We start from the raw sequence: 15,057 nt of genomic DNA, 5'->3' as shown, positions 1-15,057 counted from the left end.
TCAATAACTTTAGTATCATCTTACACCAAAAGAAACTCCTCTCTGCAATCGAGCACTTGGTTCATGGCTGTTGAATTAATCACTCTGTTTTTTAGACGTTTGTTCTTTGATAAAAATAAAATCTTACCTATTTGCATTAAACATAGATGATTTTTTTAAAATGTCTCAAGGATAAAACCAAGCATTTTTTTGATTATGAGGTGGTATAGTTGTTCTTGGCCAGATAATGTCAGAAAATTAAGGTTGTGCAGCTGAGGGTCCCAACACTTGTCTTTTTTTGCACACCTTGCAAATATAGTAATCGTTATTAATTTCTCTAAAAAGAAAACTATCAATTTTGTAACTTTCTTTTAAAATCACAGCGACGTATTAGGGTATGTTGGGTGACAAGAAAACCAGATATTTTTCCGAAGAGGCTTGTTTTGTACCTTGAAGATGAAATGTGTGCACGTGTCATCAAATGTCCAGTGGAATTCAGCGCCCAGTGCAACAGCGGCCGCATTATAGTCTCTCTGTTTAGCAATGAGCTTCTTGCTGACACAGATGACAAGGCCGTCCAAAATGCCTTGGGATTTGACCTGTTAAAAACAAGCCAAGGTAAGCCGAGTAAAGTTAGTCCCAAGCGCACAACATTCTATTCAACTGATTCAGTGTGGCCAAACAGTTCCTAGAATAAGCTGTAGTTGTAACATGATTGAAGTGAAAAATCCACTTTCATTGTTTGCAAGGAGACTTGACTTATTGCTAGATACATGTATCTTGAAAGTATATAAAAACAATTGGCACCAGACTAATGCACTTGTAGTGTACATGTACATGCTACATCACGTACGTGAATAGGCAAGCCTTGTAGAGCTTGTCCATTATCAGTGTACATGTAAGTCACAAGTGACATTCAATCAGGGAGATAGGTAATAGTGACAGTCAGTGAGTCAGGTGCATAGAGGACTTGAGGCTGGATCTCTGGGACCAGCCAAATGTACTGCCACGCTTGAGGATTGGTGGCTCTATATTCTGAATTGCAATCACTTCAGAGTGGTCTTGCTCTCTTTGCATGTTTCTTTAACTCCAATCTTGCGACTGTGACCTTGAAAAACACTATAAGCTCAACGTTTATTTTTTATGTGCTGAAAAACATGTGACCCAAATATGCTTAAACAGTGCTGTATTACAGCATAGTAATAATTATGAAAGCAAACATTCAATTCAGACTTTGTTGTTTGCAAAATTCTGCATGTTGGTCTTTGAATTTCCAAAATTACACAAGCAACACAGAACATTTCTTAACATTTGGCTGCATTTTCACCTCTTCCTTATCACGATTGACTGTCAAACTGAATATAAAATGGTTGTCTACAGGCTGATCATTTTGCCTATATTTTTTTAGGAGTATTGTTAAACTTGACCACTACTAAAACTTGAAACTTTTTCTGAAATCTTTTCTTAAGCAAAAAACTTAAACCATGACTTTTTATCTTTCATTGAAACATCACATAATTGCTGCCTTTGTAGTTTCAATTTTCTGCAGCTGCTAACTTGTGTTTTACCTGTTCATGAAAGACTGAGTCATTGCCCTCCCCTTCTGTGGCCTGCTCACCACTTTTCTGTATGGCCTTGGCAACGTTCATGTGGAAGAAATCGTCCAGGGGCTGGCGTGTTTAAAATGGGGAAAAAAATACATACAAGGGCTTCATTAAAAATCTCCTGTGCCAGCTAATGCCAAAAAGGTACATTCCAGATCCAAGGCTTCAGCAGTCTGTCCGACCACACAACCTGGCAGTGGAGGTACCAAGATCAAACCGAGTCAGCCATCAAAGGTCCTTTTTACCATCTACGGCCCAAATATGGAACTCTCTTCCTGCCAACATACGTACTATCAGGAATCTGGCCTGCTTCAAGAGGGAGGTGAATTGTATCTGGGCGACAAATCATCAGAAGTCTCTATTAGTCAATAATGTTTCTTGATGTTAAGGCCCAGATATGCAGCGAGTTAAAAAACACAACAGTAATAAGCCATTTCAGTATGTGGATGGTGTTTAAGTCTGGAAAATCTCGTGCCAGGCCCTTCCATTGTCTTACCAAGCTCGATTTCCTCGCGTGGCGTCTCTTAGGATGCAGTCCAGCTGGCGACTCCAGAAACTCCAAGGCCTCTTTGGTGTCGAAGGCCGGGTGGAAGACCGCACCCTCCCGCAGGAACTTACTAGGCGTATCCTTGGACACAGCAGCACCGCTGCCAGAAACTGCCAAGTGTTTGTTAACGACGGGCGTATCCCTGGGCATGTCCATTGCAACCGTACCATGCTTATTCTCCTTATTTCCACTGTGTAATGCCTTTGACTCTGGTAAGCTACGCTGTTTCTCCTGTGTTGGGTTGGCATCAGGCCTGATGGTAGTTCTTCTGTCTTTCTTGACTTCCGCCACTGTGTGTTCCTTGGGTTGGATTTCATGGACTGCAGGCTGATTTTCTGGGGCATTTTTCAGAGGAGGAACTTCCTCTAGTTCCGTTGCACGTGGGATCCTACCAACGTCAGGGGCCTGCGGAACTTGATCTACTCTTTGCGTTACTGCCTGATCATCTGGTTTACTGTGATTTTGCTGGTCCTGCACCAAATCAACGAGGTATGTGTTTTCTGGTTGCCGCTTGTTCTGTCTGGCGCTCTCCAACAGCCAACTAAAATGCAAGTGTCGCAGGGGCGAGATTGCAGGAAAATGAAAAATCCTTGAAATAATCAACCCACAGCAACATAGAATCTATAATATATGTTTGTAAGGCACCCCATAATACATGATTTCGTTTGTTCTACATACAACTTTATAGTAAATGACATCTTATGCAAAATCATTTTGTAGTCACATTCCATTTCTGTTTATTTCCGTCAACTGCATAATGACTTTGAAAGATATTTAGGTGGTGAAGACAATGATTTGACAAGGTTTTATAGGGTACCTCCGGGTTCAACCTCGAGTTACTGGTGGTTGCTAAATTTTGCATTCTTCTCTAACATATTCCAGCACAGCATTTTTCAGGAGCAAAGAAGAGTTGCTGTATTTTAAAATTTATTTAGAGTTCTAATCCCCTTGGATGACAAATTAAACTAAAACATGGAGAAAGAAACAAAAAAGAAAAAAAGGAAAAAAAATGACTTCACACTCACTCTTTGGTGACAGCAGGGACTTTCCATTTCTTGGCGGCTTTGTATTTGGAGCCGTTTGCTTCTCTCAGCAGGAGATGAGTGTTGGGTCTCAGTTCGTTGGCTGCCTTCCGGGAGAAGTATTCCTGGCACCTGGCTCCCAAGAGCTCTGCAATGTGGACCAGGCAGTCCCGCTCCACGCCGGAATACTGGCTGCGAGGCAGAGAACGAGGTGACTCATTAACACTTAGACTACATTGTATTACATTGTATTTATTTCCTGGTGAATACGCAAAAACTATACAGTTCGGGTCGCGAAATTTTTTTTCAAGGTTATCGCGGAAAAAGTTGAGGGGGGCCGGATTCCACCCCGGATTCCGGTAGCAAACATTTTACGGCCCAAATCCTTGCATAACCATGAATTTAACCATTAACACGATAGTTTTGGTTGTAGTCAGGAAAACTTTTTGGCTATGTTTAGTATAGACTTGAATTTGCTATATGTACTTCATGCCCAGTACATCATGTGGGGGAGGCGGGGATTCAGGTTGGCAAAGCAGTACTTTCCTCTACTTCTACCCAGGTTCGAATTATGCATGGGCCACTATGTGGATTGTATTTTCAGTCCCTACCTGATTCCGTGGATTTTTCCTAGAAAATCATGCTGGGGTTTTACCCCCACCATTAAAACTGTAATTTCATTCCACATCTACTACCAGGGGACCCCACTGGAATGAAGTTGAGAGATTTTCGTGGGCTATCCCAATTATTGGCCGACTAATCATACAAATATTTGCACACATACTGGTTCGCAATTTGCACACATATGGTTAAAGAGCACAACCAATTCTATTCTGAATGCACACAAACCCTTGTCTTTGCGTAGGTGCCAGGCATACAGTCTCTCAATGTGGTCCCTCCCAACGACCATTTAGAGGGTACCTGTACAGAGTCCATGATCCCTGGTGGAGACAAGAGTGGCTTACCTGACTGTCAGCACACAATCACTCAGAGGACTGGCATCCTCCATGATCATGATCGGTTTGAATAGGGGGTTAGAGGCTGGGTCCAGGAACTGGGCCTCTTCTAGGCACATCTGCAGCCAGCAGTTGGACACTACCTCCCCCACGTCAACGTTCACATCACAGCCGTTGATAGGTACCACAGCAATGTCTGCCACGCAGCGGGCACCTGCAGTCTTAACTTTACCTGAAGTTTAACCCAAAAGAAAGAGATCATTGATTGACTCTAACTCCACCCCACTTTGATTTGCCAGAAGTTAATTCCCAAATTGTTTTTGCACTGCCCTGCTATTCTGCGACAGAATTGGGTCTTATTTTTACAACTCTCTGGCATTGAATGAACAAACAGAATTAAACCACTCTCCATAATAATTTCCATAATTTGGCTTATAATATAACTGCAGTACAATACGTCATTACAAGTAGCATGATGGGGTCCACAAAAGAATGTTCGTTATTCGATTCTTAAGTGTGACATCATTTCAACTTTAACCACGCCCACTGCATAGCCACTGCATAGTATTGGAACCACTAGAGCCAGAAGTAATCAGTGGTGCATCCACGTGTATGACGAACTTACAAACCGGATAGTGGTCATTCATTATAACAATTTCAGTATAAATGTACATGAATTTCAAGGCCCAAAGGCTAATGTTCATTATATCCAAATGTTTGGTACAGTGGTATCATTGTAGCGATTTTCTGCTGTAGCGAATTTCTAAGGTGAGGTCATCAAGAGGTGCACCCATCTTTTGTTGCAGTATTTTCTCCTAGTGCGGTACAGAGATGACATACCTCCCTGTCCAACAGTCATTTCAAGTATCTGCTCTTCTTGGTCCGGAGGGAAACCCAGAATGACAAAGGTCTTGCCGGAGAAAAAACCATCCACTCGTTCTTCGATCACTGTGACATCCTCCTCCTCTGCTACAGATATAAACAAGCAAGAACAGTTTGCACCACACAAAATTTCAGGTATGAACAATTTCACGTAATTTCTGATTGCATTAGTCTGTGACTTGCGCACTAAGTTATGGCGCAACTTATGCTATCTGTTTTTTAGGTGGATTAAAGTATGGCACAGCGACTGAAAATTGACTTTTTACTAAGTGTGAGTATCGTTTCAGTTTGCTGTAACACCATGTGGTAATAACCACTGTCGCTCGGTAGATAATTAGTTCTGATAAGAATTTGTCCTGCTTATTATCAACTTTCGCTGTGTAGTTTTATTTCTAATAAGAACAGTCCTGCTTTAAGTTCTAAAAGAACTTGTCTTTAAAACAATTTTTTTTTTTTAGAACTTAGAAACTAACTTTTAGAAACTAACAACTTCGTTTTGGAGTGACACGATTCGGCAGAAAATGAGGTAAACCTATACTGATTTTCATGAGTTCATTCAATAGAAATAATACACAAACGAGTGTCTTAAAAGCTTTTATTATCCTTGTCCAAGATGTTTGAATCATTTGAAACTTACGTTCCTCCTCCATTTGTGTTTCATCCTCCTCCCCTGCTGCCTCTACTCGTGTCGATGTCAGATCGTCATCTCCCTGTGGCATCTTGAACACGATCTCCGAATCGTTGGTTGTTTCATTAGGATCTGGGAAATTCAACAAACGATCAAAGTGTCCTGAATGTTACTTTGTTGTTCAAACTGTGGTCATCATTACATTGTTTTGTGGAATGTAGAACTGGACAGAGAAGCTAAGTTGGGGAGTCAGGTTGGCAGGGCAGTGATTTACATTGATACACGATAAAACTCTACTTGTGCTGGTTAATGCTAAATATTGATATACTTTTTGGACTTTGTCCTGCTCCGGATGCCGTCTTGTTTTGGGTTAACATTTCAGTGACTTTTTGGTAACAGTATTTTTCATTTTTTAAATGACTCAAAAGAGATTTTGAATGCACTATATTTGAATTTCATCCTGAAAATAGGTATTTTATTAAACTCTTAGTGTTCTAGCGAAACCAAGTTTGTCACATTTGCAACAGAATCAAATTAAAAAAAATGTGGCTCATTTGTAGTAACGGACCTATTACTTTATTTATTTTGAACTTTTTGCAGCTAGACAATGGTTGAGTCCTCGAGTAGACTGGTTCCCACCTTCCGATCATAATAAATTATGTAACCAAAGGAAGCCTACTCGCAAGGCGGACCTGTTTGTGCGCAAAAGCGACCCATTAAAATACATATATAAATTCAATATGGTGGCAGATAACCAAAAGGTTTTCTTTTACTTTAAAAGAAAAACATACATATATTGAAAAAAACAAACCATCAAATGAGTTGGGCGAGGACACTGTATCTTAACAATGATTTTCAGAAACTCAGTCAGAAACTCATAAAATGTCGGTCAGAAACTCAATGAAAGGAAGAGCATTCACTCAGAAAATTCAGACCCGATTTTCCAGGGAGGTACTGCTGCATGACATCAGCATCTTCAGCCATGGTCTCTCCCTCCCCCGCCATGCTGACGGACTGCTTGGTACCTTCCTTGTTTCTGCTGCTCCTTGATGCCAAGGACTTCCGTGATTTCTCAGATCTGAATCCAATATAAAGTGATTCTAAAGTGATTGAAATGCTGACAGTGCTGAATCCTCCAATTTTAATATTTTTCATTTACCGACCAGCTTGTGTATTACACTGTTTCTGTTCAATGATGAATCAATAAAACTATAGACACGGGCAAGATTGGGGAAATATAAACAAGAAGAAATAGTCGACGTTTAGGGGCCGCTGAGGGCACAAAAGTGTTGACCACGTTTTACATGTTCCAACACACTGTACATGTTTGTGGGGGATATAACCATACCTGGCCGAGTGGCAAACATAATGTTTCAAAGAGCAAGGGTATAAATACATCAAAGGGCAAAAACGAGTGGCATTCCTCAAATATCATCATAGTTGGCCAGAATTATTATCACCGACATGAAATAATTCAGATATGGAAGTGATAAAATTAATGGGAATTAAATGACGGCAGCAGACAGAGATATTTAAGCAGAGACAAGCTTGCTTTGAAATGTTCTTAGTGTGCCAGCACATGTAACAATACAAGACATTGAAATCAATACAGCCACGTGTACATGGCAGATAAGAGAAGAGCAATCCATGATTGTATACTTTGAATGTGTAGCAGGTGATGCTGAGGGGACTGGCGGCAAGTCTAGACAGATGTAGGACTCTTCTGGTAGCTGACAAGACTGTTTGAAGCAATCTACCAGCCACGATGCACTCACAACATGGGGCCTGTACCACAGATATGTAAAAACAAAATTGGATTTAGAAGATAAGGTTTTAACATCCAGGTACATTGTATATAAATCCACCCATGGAATTGATAAATGTGTCATGATGTATACAGGGACGGAGTTTAATATGACAACAATGAGCCATTTAAAGTAGTGTGTTTATATGCATTTCATTGAGGAATTACAAAAGATCTTGCCTCTGTGAGGGCTCTGTACATTCCTACATTTAGTAACCCCTGACCTGTGTGTTGACTGTGTTAACAAGGCGACGTGCTCTGGTACCCTGTCTCCCAGGACAACGTGGGATACGCTCTCATTGATCTGGTTAAAGCGGGTAGCGCCCCCGGCGTTGATGATCTTACGGAGTTTCTCCAAACGAACCCCAGAGAAACCACTCAGAAATACCTGTAATTGAAGAGGTGGATTTGTTTTGCACAAACATTCTACATGTATTGGGAAGTATTTTATTGGGAGATATTACATTGTGAATTATAAATAAAATTTACATGATCAACGCTTGACTTTACACCAAAACAATAACAAACCATTTGTACATCTCAGTTAATTTTTTTCCTAAAAATGTGAATGAAATTACTTGACTCTTCAGATTAGAATTTATGCAAATTTTTTTCAATACCAGTATTTAATATAAATGATACAACTGAAAAAGTTTCCATTTCTGAATTTAGACTCAAACAAACTGACACTCCCTAAAGACATTTGCAAAGGTACAAGTAAATTAAAGTTCCATTACAATTTGAAGTTTAATTAAAACAGCTGAGTCACAAGGTGGGACAGCCATAGCATGTTATTATTCATGTTATTCCTAAACAGGAATTCAGCAAACCCTGTATTTATTTCTCCAATTACAGGAATGGCTTCCAGAGGGAGAAATTTTAAACTGATATTTTCTGATTGTTTGCCACATTTGTCTGAACAAAATTGGTTGTGCTCAAATTTGTCGTGCTCAAATTTGTCACAGTAAGACCAAGTTAAAAAAATAGTAATGAAATTGTACATGTGATAGCACAAAACTGACACCTTGTCCAAGCTGATTTGTGTCTCCAATTTCAGCCTTAGCATTTGGTAGGATTCCTCTTTCATTTGATATTCCACGATGCTAGATGGCTTGCAAAACAACAAGCTTTGTATTGCATCTGTTCAACACCAACCTTGCACCCATCCAGAAACAGGCCCGCATTGGCTGATGTCAAATCCAACTCGTCTAATTCTTTCATTGTAGTGTGCTGCTCAGACACTAAGATGGCAGCTTCTGTCATGGCCGTGTCATCCACAGTGGAGACCATGCTGACGTTACTGATTGCACTGAAGTTAGCCACGGAGGGCCTGGCTAAAGTAACCAAAAGATAACAGTCCGACTCCTATACATTATTCTTATACATGATTTAGCCAGTGGCATGTCTTGGTATCGTTCTAACACCCTATGGATGCCCTGCACAAGTACCCCCTCGCTATGTTATAAAGAGAGACTTAGTAGGGCTCTTGATTGCCCGATACACCATTAACATAACTTGTGTATACATGTACTTCGCACAACACATTGGGAGACTTTTGAGACATTGGTGGCAGCAAACACACCGGTCCTTTTCAATTGTTTATGTCATGTTTAAGCTAAAGCGCGCATGCTCAATATGACGCAAACAATGAAAAAAAAGAATTGGTGTGTTAACTGCCACCACCATCTCAAAAGTCTCCCATTGTGAACAATGCAGGCATGTAATTGACCAATAGCCGTTCACAAGCATTGTGATATTCCAAACCTTGGACAAACAAACATATTCCAAACACGGGCAATCCATCAGCATGCGCGTCCGTCCGGCATGTTTGTTGATACACAATACGCACGTTAAATTTGAACGCAAACGTTTTTCGTGGATTTTGTGGTAGTGTTTTTAAATACAGGATTCCTAAACATTCCAGTGAGCAACATTAACTAAGGTCTGTCTGCAGAACTGAACGAAAGCATCAGAAACATTGAACACTTAAATTTAGCATGAGTGGTGTTTCTTTTAACCAGATAATACTAGAACATTATTTTAAAATTTGTCTTGAGAATGTAAAACTTTAAAGTTATGTTAGCAAATACAATTTCTGCTATAAAACGATGCAAATCTTTCCACTCATTTCTTTTGTGTTATTTTCTCTGAATTAGCCTCCACTCCTATGTAACCTTGTAATTCAATATTTTTTGTGTTTTATGAAGCACGTTGCATGTATCTGCCTTCCAAAGGCCGGGGGGAGTGCAATACTAGACCACAGTGAATCCAAAGCATTGCACAGGCCCAGGCCTGCGCAAGGCAGACAAAGAGGTACTAAGTAAGGCAGAATCTATTGCCAGCATGTTACAGTAAGGCCTGTCACAGGAGAGACCTTACAAAACAAGAAGCAAAAAGACCCTGAAGTTTATCTTGAGATACAAAAAAAAGAGCCAAATGTTCAGTGATAAAATTAGGCACAAAGTTGGTTACAAATAGAATGTGGCACTAGTGAACATGACAGACGTACTACATACCGGTAGGGGAGATAAATTTCCTATTTCAATCCACCATTTAACCTTTCATACCAAGTTTATTTATTTTTATTACCCACTAAATGCTACAAAACTACAACTGCAGGTTTTGTAGCATGCAGGGGTGTGAGTGACCACTGATAAAAACAGCTGAAAACACCTGAAAAAGGTGTAAAAAAGCTGAACTTTGGAAATCTCATTTACTTTTGTACACAGCAAGTGAGGGAAAAACGCTGAATTCCAAAACAAAAAAAACCCCGAAATCAGCTTTAAAGCTGAGATTTCACACCCCCGAGTATGCCTGTGCCAAATATTCAAATATCCACTGAATATCCCAAAAGCATTTTTCCGATGCAAATATTTGAGAAATGTGAATTATCTCAAGTTAACTCTTTCGCTACGGCGAGCCGCTGACAGCGGCACACAAAAATTGTACATGTCGTACCGTCAGCTACCTCAAATATATATTTTCAACAGGTGCAGGCACACGCACATCTTGATTGGCCAATGCATGTAAAACTTGATTGGTTACAAAATCACAGTATTGATAACCACTGTTATAGAAATTTCCCGAAATTACAACCAGCTTTTGTTATATTTATCAAGAATTCTTTTTGAAGAAGGTTTGTGAGAATCTTTTGTTAATCATTTATCTAAAAGACAAATTCTGTCATGGTTGCTTTCAAATGAATGTGTATATATATATATATAAATATACTTGCGTTATTATAAAATGTAACTTACGTTCTTTTGCTTGTTGTTTTTGAGTAGTGATTACCTATTTACCTTGCCTGTAACTTTGAGTGCCTAGGGGTTAGGGTTAAATGTTTTCTTAATAGATCCTGGTACAAGCCAACCAGAAACACTAAGCACAATCCTCCACAGCTCCTAGGAAGATCTGATACAAGTCCTTCTGCAGTTGGCGACCATCCAGATCGACCCTCAGTTCATTTGCATGGCATCCACACGAAGGACGGACCACTTTGCAAAGGCCGGGGGGAGTGCAATACTAGCAATGATATGACACAGCATTACACTATCCCTGACCTCTGCACAGTAATCATATTGATGACAACTTCCGGCTGATTTATAAGAAATCTGAAACTTCTCAAACCTGGCCCAATTTCATGGCTCTGCTAGCCACAGCATTCCGTGCTTACGATCACCATTCTGTGCCAATAGCACTAGTAGAAAACTTCTGTGCCAACCCTGTGTAAGCACAGAGTCATTAGTTACGCGATGTATGAATCCAGATAAACCAAAATGCCTCGTTAACCTGTGAAATAGGCTTACCGTAAGCACAGAATGTTTTGCAACAGAAAGCAGGGATTTTTCGCCGGCGGTAAGCAGAACCATGAAATTGGGCCCTGATATGTAAAACAAGTAACATATTTCACTTAAGTTATCATCCGCTATCATCATTTTATTTGGATCCCAAGTTCATTTTCTTGGACATAATTACCAGTCAATACTCACAACTTAGTCTTGGATTGTCTCCTACTCTGATTGGGGTGGACGTAGCCTGGACGTCAGCCACAACGCGATAAAGGTTCTCATCTTGACAATAACCTTTCTTAACACTGTCAAAGAACCACTGAAATACAAGAGAAACACGAAAGGGGTTGCAATTTCACAAAATTATGCATACAATAACGATAAAAGTATTGCAGTACTTTTTGTGGATAAAATAACCCCAAAGTCTTAGGCACTTCACAGCCCTTCAAGTTCTGCAAAATCACTGTTGCCCATAGAGTTTCAGCACCGGCACTTAAATTCCTTTGAGGCATTCTTCTGTGGAGTATGGATACAATTTCAAATCCAGGCATATTTAGTCACACTACACTGCTCTCCACGGTGCTGTTTTGTGTGCAGTGACTCTGCTTGTGACAGTTCCTTTAACATTTCATATCCCTTCACCTGAAACTAACCTGCAGGGTTTAAAGGATTTGATATATTGCTCTGAGTATTGACTGCCCATTAGGAGGGTTAAATGCCATATACTAACCCTAACAGAACTCAACCCATCAAACCCCAACGACATGTTTTGTTGGAATCTGTCAGGATGGGTACAGTTCCCCTAAACTGACAGTCTTTTACATTGGGTTGGTACACCTCCAGAATCACAGTCAGAAATATGTGTGTGTAGTTTCCCATATGGTGTTGGAATTTGCCAGGATTGGTATGGTTCCTAGTAAAACATGCCAGGGAGTTAGGGCTAAGAGTTAAAAAATAAAAACCCCACTATTTGTGGATCGCTCATGAAAGGCTCACCTTAGAATTCACACAGTGGATTTTCCATTTCCTCGCGAATTCGTATTTTGGACCTGCAATGCGTGAAAATACATCATATCTTGATTATTGAGGAGTTCTAACATTCCAGATCAAACACGGTTCTCAAATATACTGAACACACCTAAACAGGATGGACCTATACTTCTACTCACCCTTGGGGTTGTTGACAATCAGATGAGTGCATTCATTGAATTTCATCTCCCCGGTGTACTGGCCACCTGTGAGAAATGAACAATGGCACTGACCATTCAAAACCAAGCCAACAAAATTCTTAGGACCTCCTGAGAGGGAGAATGCCAAACTCTAATATGTAACATGTCCTAGTTACCAAAAAACTAAACCTCAAGATATACAGGGTGAGTAAAAATAACCGAAACCCAAGTGTCGGAACCATTGTTTTAGTGAAGTTCTGCATGTAGCACTTTCAAAACCTAGGATATGAAAGCCCAATTTATAAGCTTTCTTTTAGTACAAGAATCATTCAAATTACTCATGTACTTTTCAAGTTACTGACTTTTAAACACAACCACCGTTTTAAGGTTCTGGCCACGGATCACAGAAAAGCTCATTGTTCTTTCAGCAAAACGAAAACAAATCACATAGGGATGTGTGTGAACTGTTTTCTTTTTGCTGAAAGAACGCACACCTTTTTTATGATCCGTGGACAGAACTTTAAAACGGTGGTTGTGTTTAAAACTCCGTAACTTGAAAAGTACATGATTGATTTGAATGATTCTTGTACTAAAAGAAAGCTTATGAAATGAGCTTTCATATCCTGGATTTTGAAAGTGCTACATGCAGAACTTCACTAAAACAATGGTCCCAACATTTGGGTTTCGTTGTTTTTTTACTCACCCTGTATAGGATCAATTAAAGTAGGGCACATAACAACTAACCTGTTCAACTTTTAGCACAGTGGCTACTACAGACAAATCTGGGCACTTGATCACTATACACTCACAATACAGCCTTTATTGTTTGATCAGTCAGTCAACAATTCTTCCACTTCCCCTGCCATGCATTTGTAAAGACACTAGTCAAAAAACTCTCAGATCACATTTATGTTAACACTGTGACTAGTCAAATTCAGTCAACAGACAAGAGGTAACTGGTAGGTACAGCTGGCATATCAATCACCTCCAGTCAAAACAAGGCTATATCAAATTAACAAGGGAATTCTTAACTGTTAAAAACAGTCACTTGATTAACTTTGACTGCTGTGATGGCACAGCTGAATTTGTCATCCAGAGAGAGAGGAGGTTAAAACTTACCATTTTCATCAGCAAGCATTCGTATGTCTCGTCTCTCATCACTCTCAAGGCCCGTCACGCAAATTACGCAGCCGCTGAATACGGGGCAACTGAACTCAATCATTACATCCTCATCCGTAGCACACATGTACCTGGTAAAAGCAAACCACAAAGATAATGTATCCAATATTGAACTCTTGTCAAAGCTTATCACTTCCCCCTTCCTTCCTTACAATGCAATGACACCACACCTGGCAAGACTTCATAAGCAACATTTTTAACAAACCTTGATGCTCCTTGAACCGAGTCCAAAGAAAGCGCCTCTGCTTTCCTGCACGCTGGTGGGGTTTGAGGGCATTCCACACTATCCAAAATCTCCATGTAGGACCCGGTCCAACAGGGAGATTTCAGGAATCCCTTTCACAACAGCAAGTACCCTACACTGGTCTGCCGCTTTATATTAGCTGAAGGCATATAGGATCATTTGATGATTTATTCCCAAAAATAACCTACCTAATTATTATCAAAAGCTCACTTGAATTAAAGATCATGCTGGTATTAAACAGTCGGTGAGAATATTCCGTCTGGTTTGCTGTCATTTAGAAGAAATCAAGAAATGTATGTGCTTTCCAACGATCAGTCAACTGACTGATTTTTGGAAATAAAGAGTGCTCGTGATCAAAATACTGTGCCTGGCTTTTCACTTTTTTCTCCAAAATTGTTATCCACTCAACTGAAATTTCAACAGGTTAGGTTTTGAACATTCTTTTTTGGGTGTTGGAGTGATGTTATTACTGGAAACGAACAAAATGCAAGAGAAGCACATGATCCTATGCCTTTAAACATAGCCCTGTTCGGGACGAGGGTGAAGAGGATCAACTTGTAAAGAAAGAACTGACTCGTGTACAACCTGGTTTCAAGTGTGAACGCTACGCATTGCATATCCGATAAGACCTGGTTTCGCTTACAATGTCTCCGTGTTGATTTCAAATCAGTTAGGCTAGACGATAGTTAAAAAAAAAAGGCCAGGGGGAGGGGGTATTAACTTTCATGGTAATTTGTTTTGGGGGGAATTTCATTAATTGGGGCTTGGCTTGACACGCTCCAAATGAATGAAACCCAAGTAAGATCTGCTACTGGGATTTGGGTGGTAGGCTTAGCAACATAAAGCTGATTCTAAGGAGGATTTTGGACAACGCACCTTTCTTTTCCCCTCTCCCAGCACTTGTCAACCCAGTCAGAGAGCATGACAGGTGTGTTGAGACTGGCAGCTACCTGCAGAAACATCAAAGTCAAAACAAAAGGTTACAACAAAATTCCCAATAGATTTCCTTCTTATATTTGGGAAACATTTCATGAAGAAAAGTTTATTGTGAGCATTTTTAATTTGTTCTCTATGAAAGATGTATGCATTACACGTTAACATTTTTTATGCACTACAAAGTTCACACATGCAAAAGGTTAATGCGTTCTTACAATTTGTGTTTTTTTTTTTTGAACATTTACATCGCCACTATTTACGAGGCTAATGCAATTGGCTTCATTTGTCCAAGATAAACACAACCACAGAAACCGTATTA

The 15,057-nt window shown here is 39.9% G+C and overlaps 1 protein-coding gene across 3 annotated transcripts in view; it reads right to left on the bottom strand.

Moving 5' to 3' along the window:
* LOC119729890 (DNA topoisomerase 2-binding protein 1-like) overlaps nt 1–15,057 on the bottom strand; it is a 30,848-nt gene that overhangs the window by 10,091 nt on the left and 5,700 nt on the right. For all 3 annotated transcript variants that reach the window (XM_038202687.1, XM_038202685.1, XM_038202686.1), the window contains exons 6-21: nt 14,679–14,752; nt 13,499–13,629; nt 12,380–12,445; nt 12,207–12,259; nt 11,412–11,529; nt 8,578–8,756; nt 7,647–7,810; nt 7,278–7,403; nt 6,554–6,696; nt 5,628–5,750; nt 4,949–5,077; nt 4,118–4,340; nt 3,156–3,344; nt 2,080–2,671; nt 1,548–1,649; nt 429–578 (exon numbers count right to left, since the gene is read on the bottom strand). In XM_038202687.1, coding sequence (XP_038058615.1) covers nt 429–578; nt 1,548–1,649; nt 2,080–2,671; nt 3,156–3,344; nt 4,118–4,340; nt 4,949–5,077; nt 5,628–5,750; nt 6,554–6,696; nt 7,278–7,403; nt 7,647–7,810; nt 8,578–8,756; nt 11,412–11,529; nt 12,207–12,259; nt 12,380–12,445; nt 13,499–13,629; nt 14,679–14,752 — 2,562 coding nt within the window. The remainder of the gene's footprint in view (nt 1–428; nt 579–1,547; nt 1,650–2,079; nt 2,672–3,155; nt 3,345–4,117; nt 4,341–4,948; nt 5,078–5,627; nt 5,751–6,553; nt 6,697–7,277; nt 7,404–7,646; nt 7,811–8,577; nt 8,757–11,411; nt 11,530–12,206; nt 12,260–12,379; nt 12,446–13,498; nt 13,630–14,678; nt 14,753–15,057) is intronic.

The sequence above is a fragment of the Patiria miniata genome, unplaced genomic scaffold (assembly GCF_015706575.1).
Source record: "Patiria miniata isolate m_02_andy unplaced genomic scaffold, ASM1570657v1 HiC_scaffold_21, whole genome shotgun sequence".
Classification (NCBI taxonomy): domain Eukaryota; kingdom Metazoa; phylum Echinodermata; class Asteroidea; order Valvatida; family Asterinidae; genus Patiria; species Patiria miniata.
This window is presented reverse-complemented; position numbering and strand designations above follow the sequence as displayed.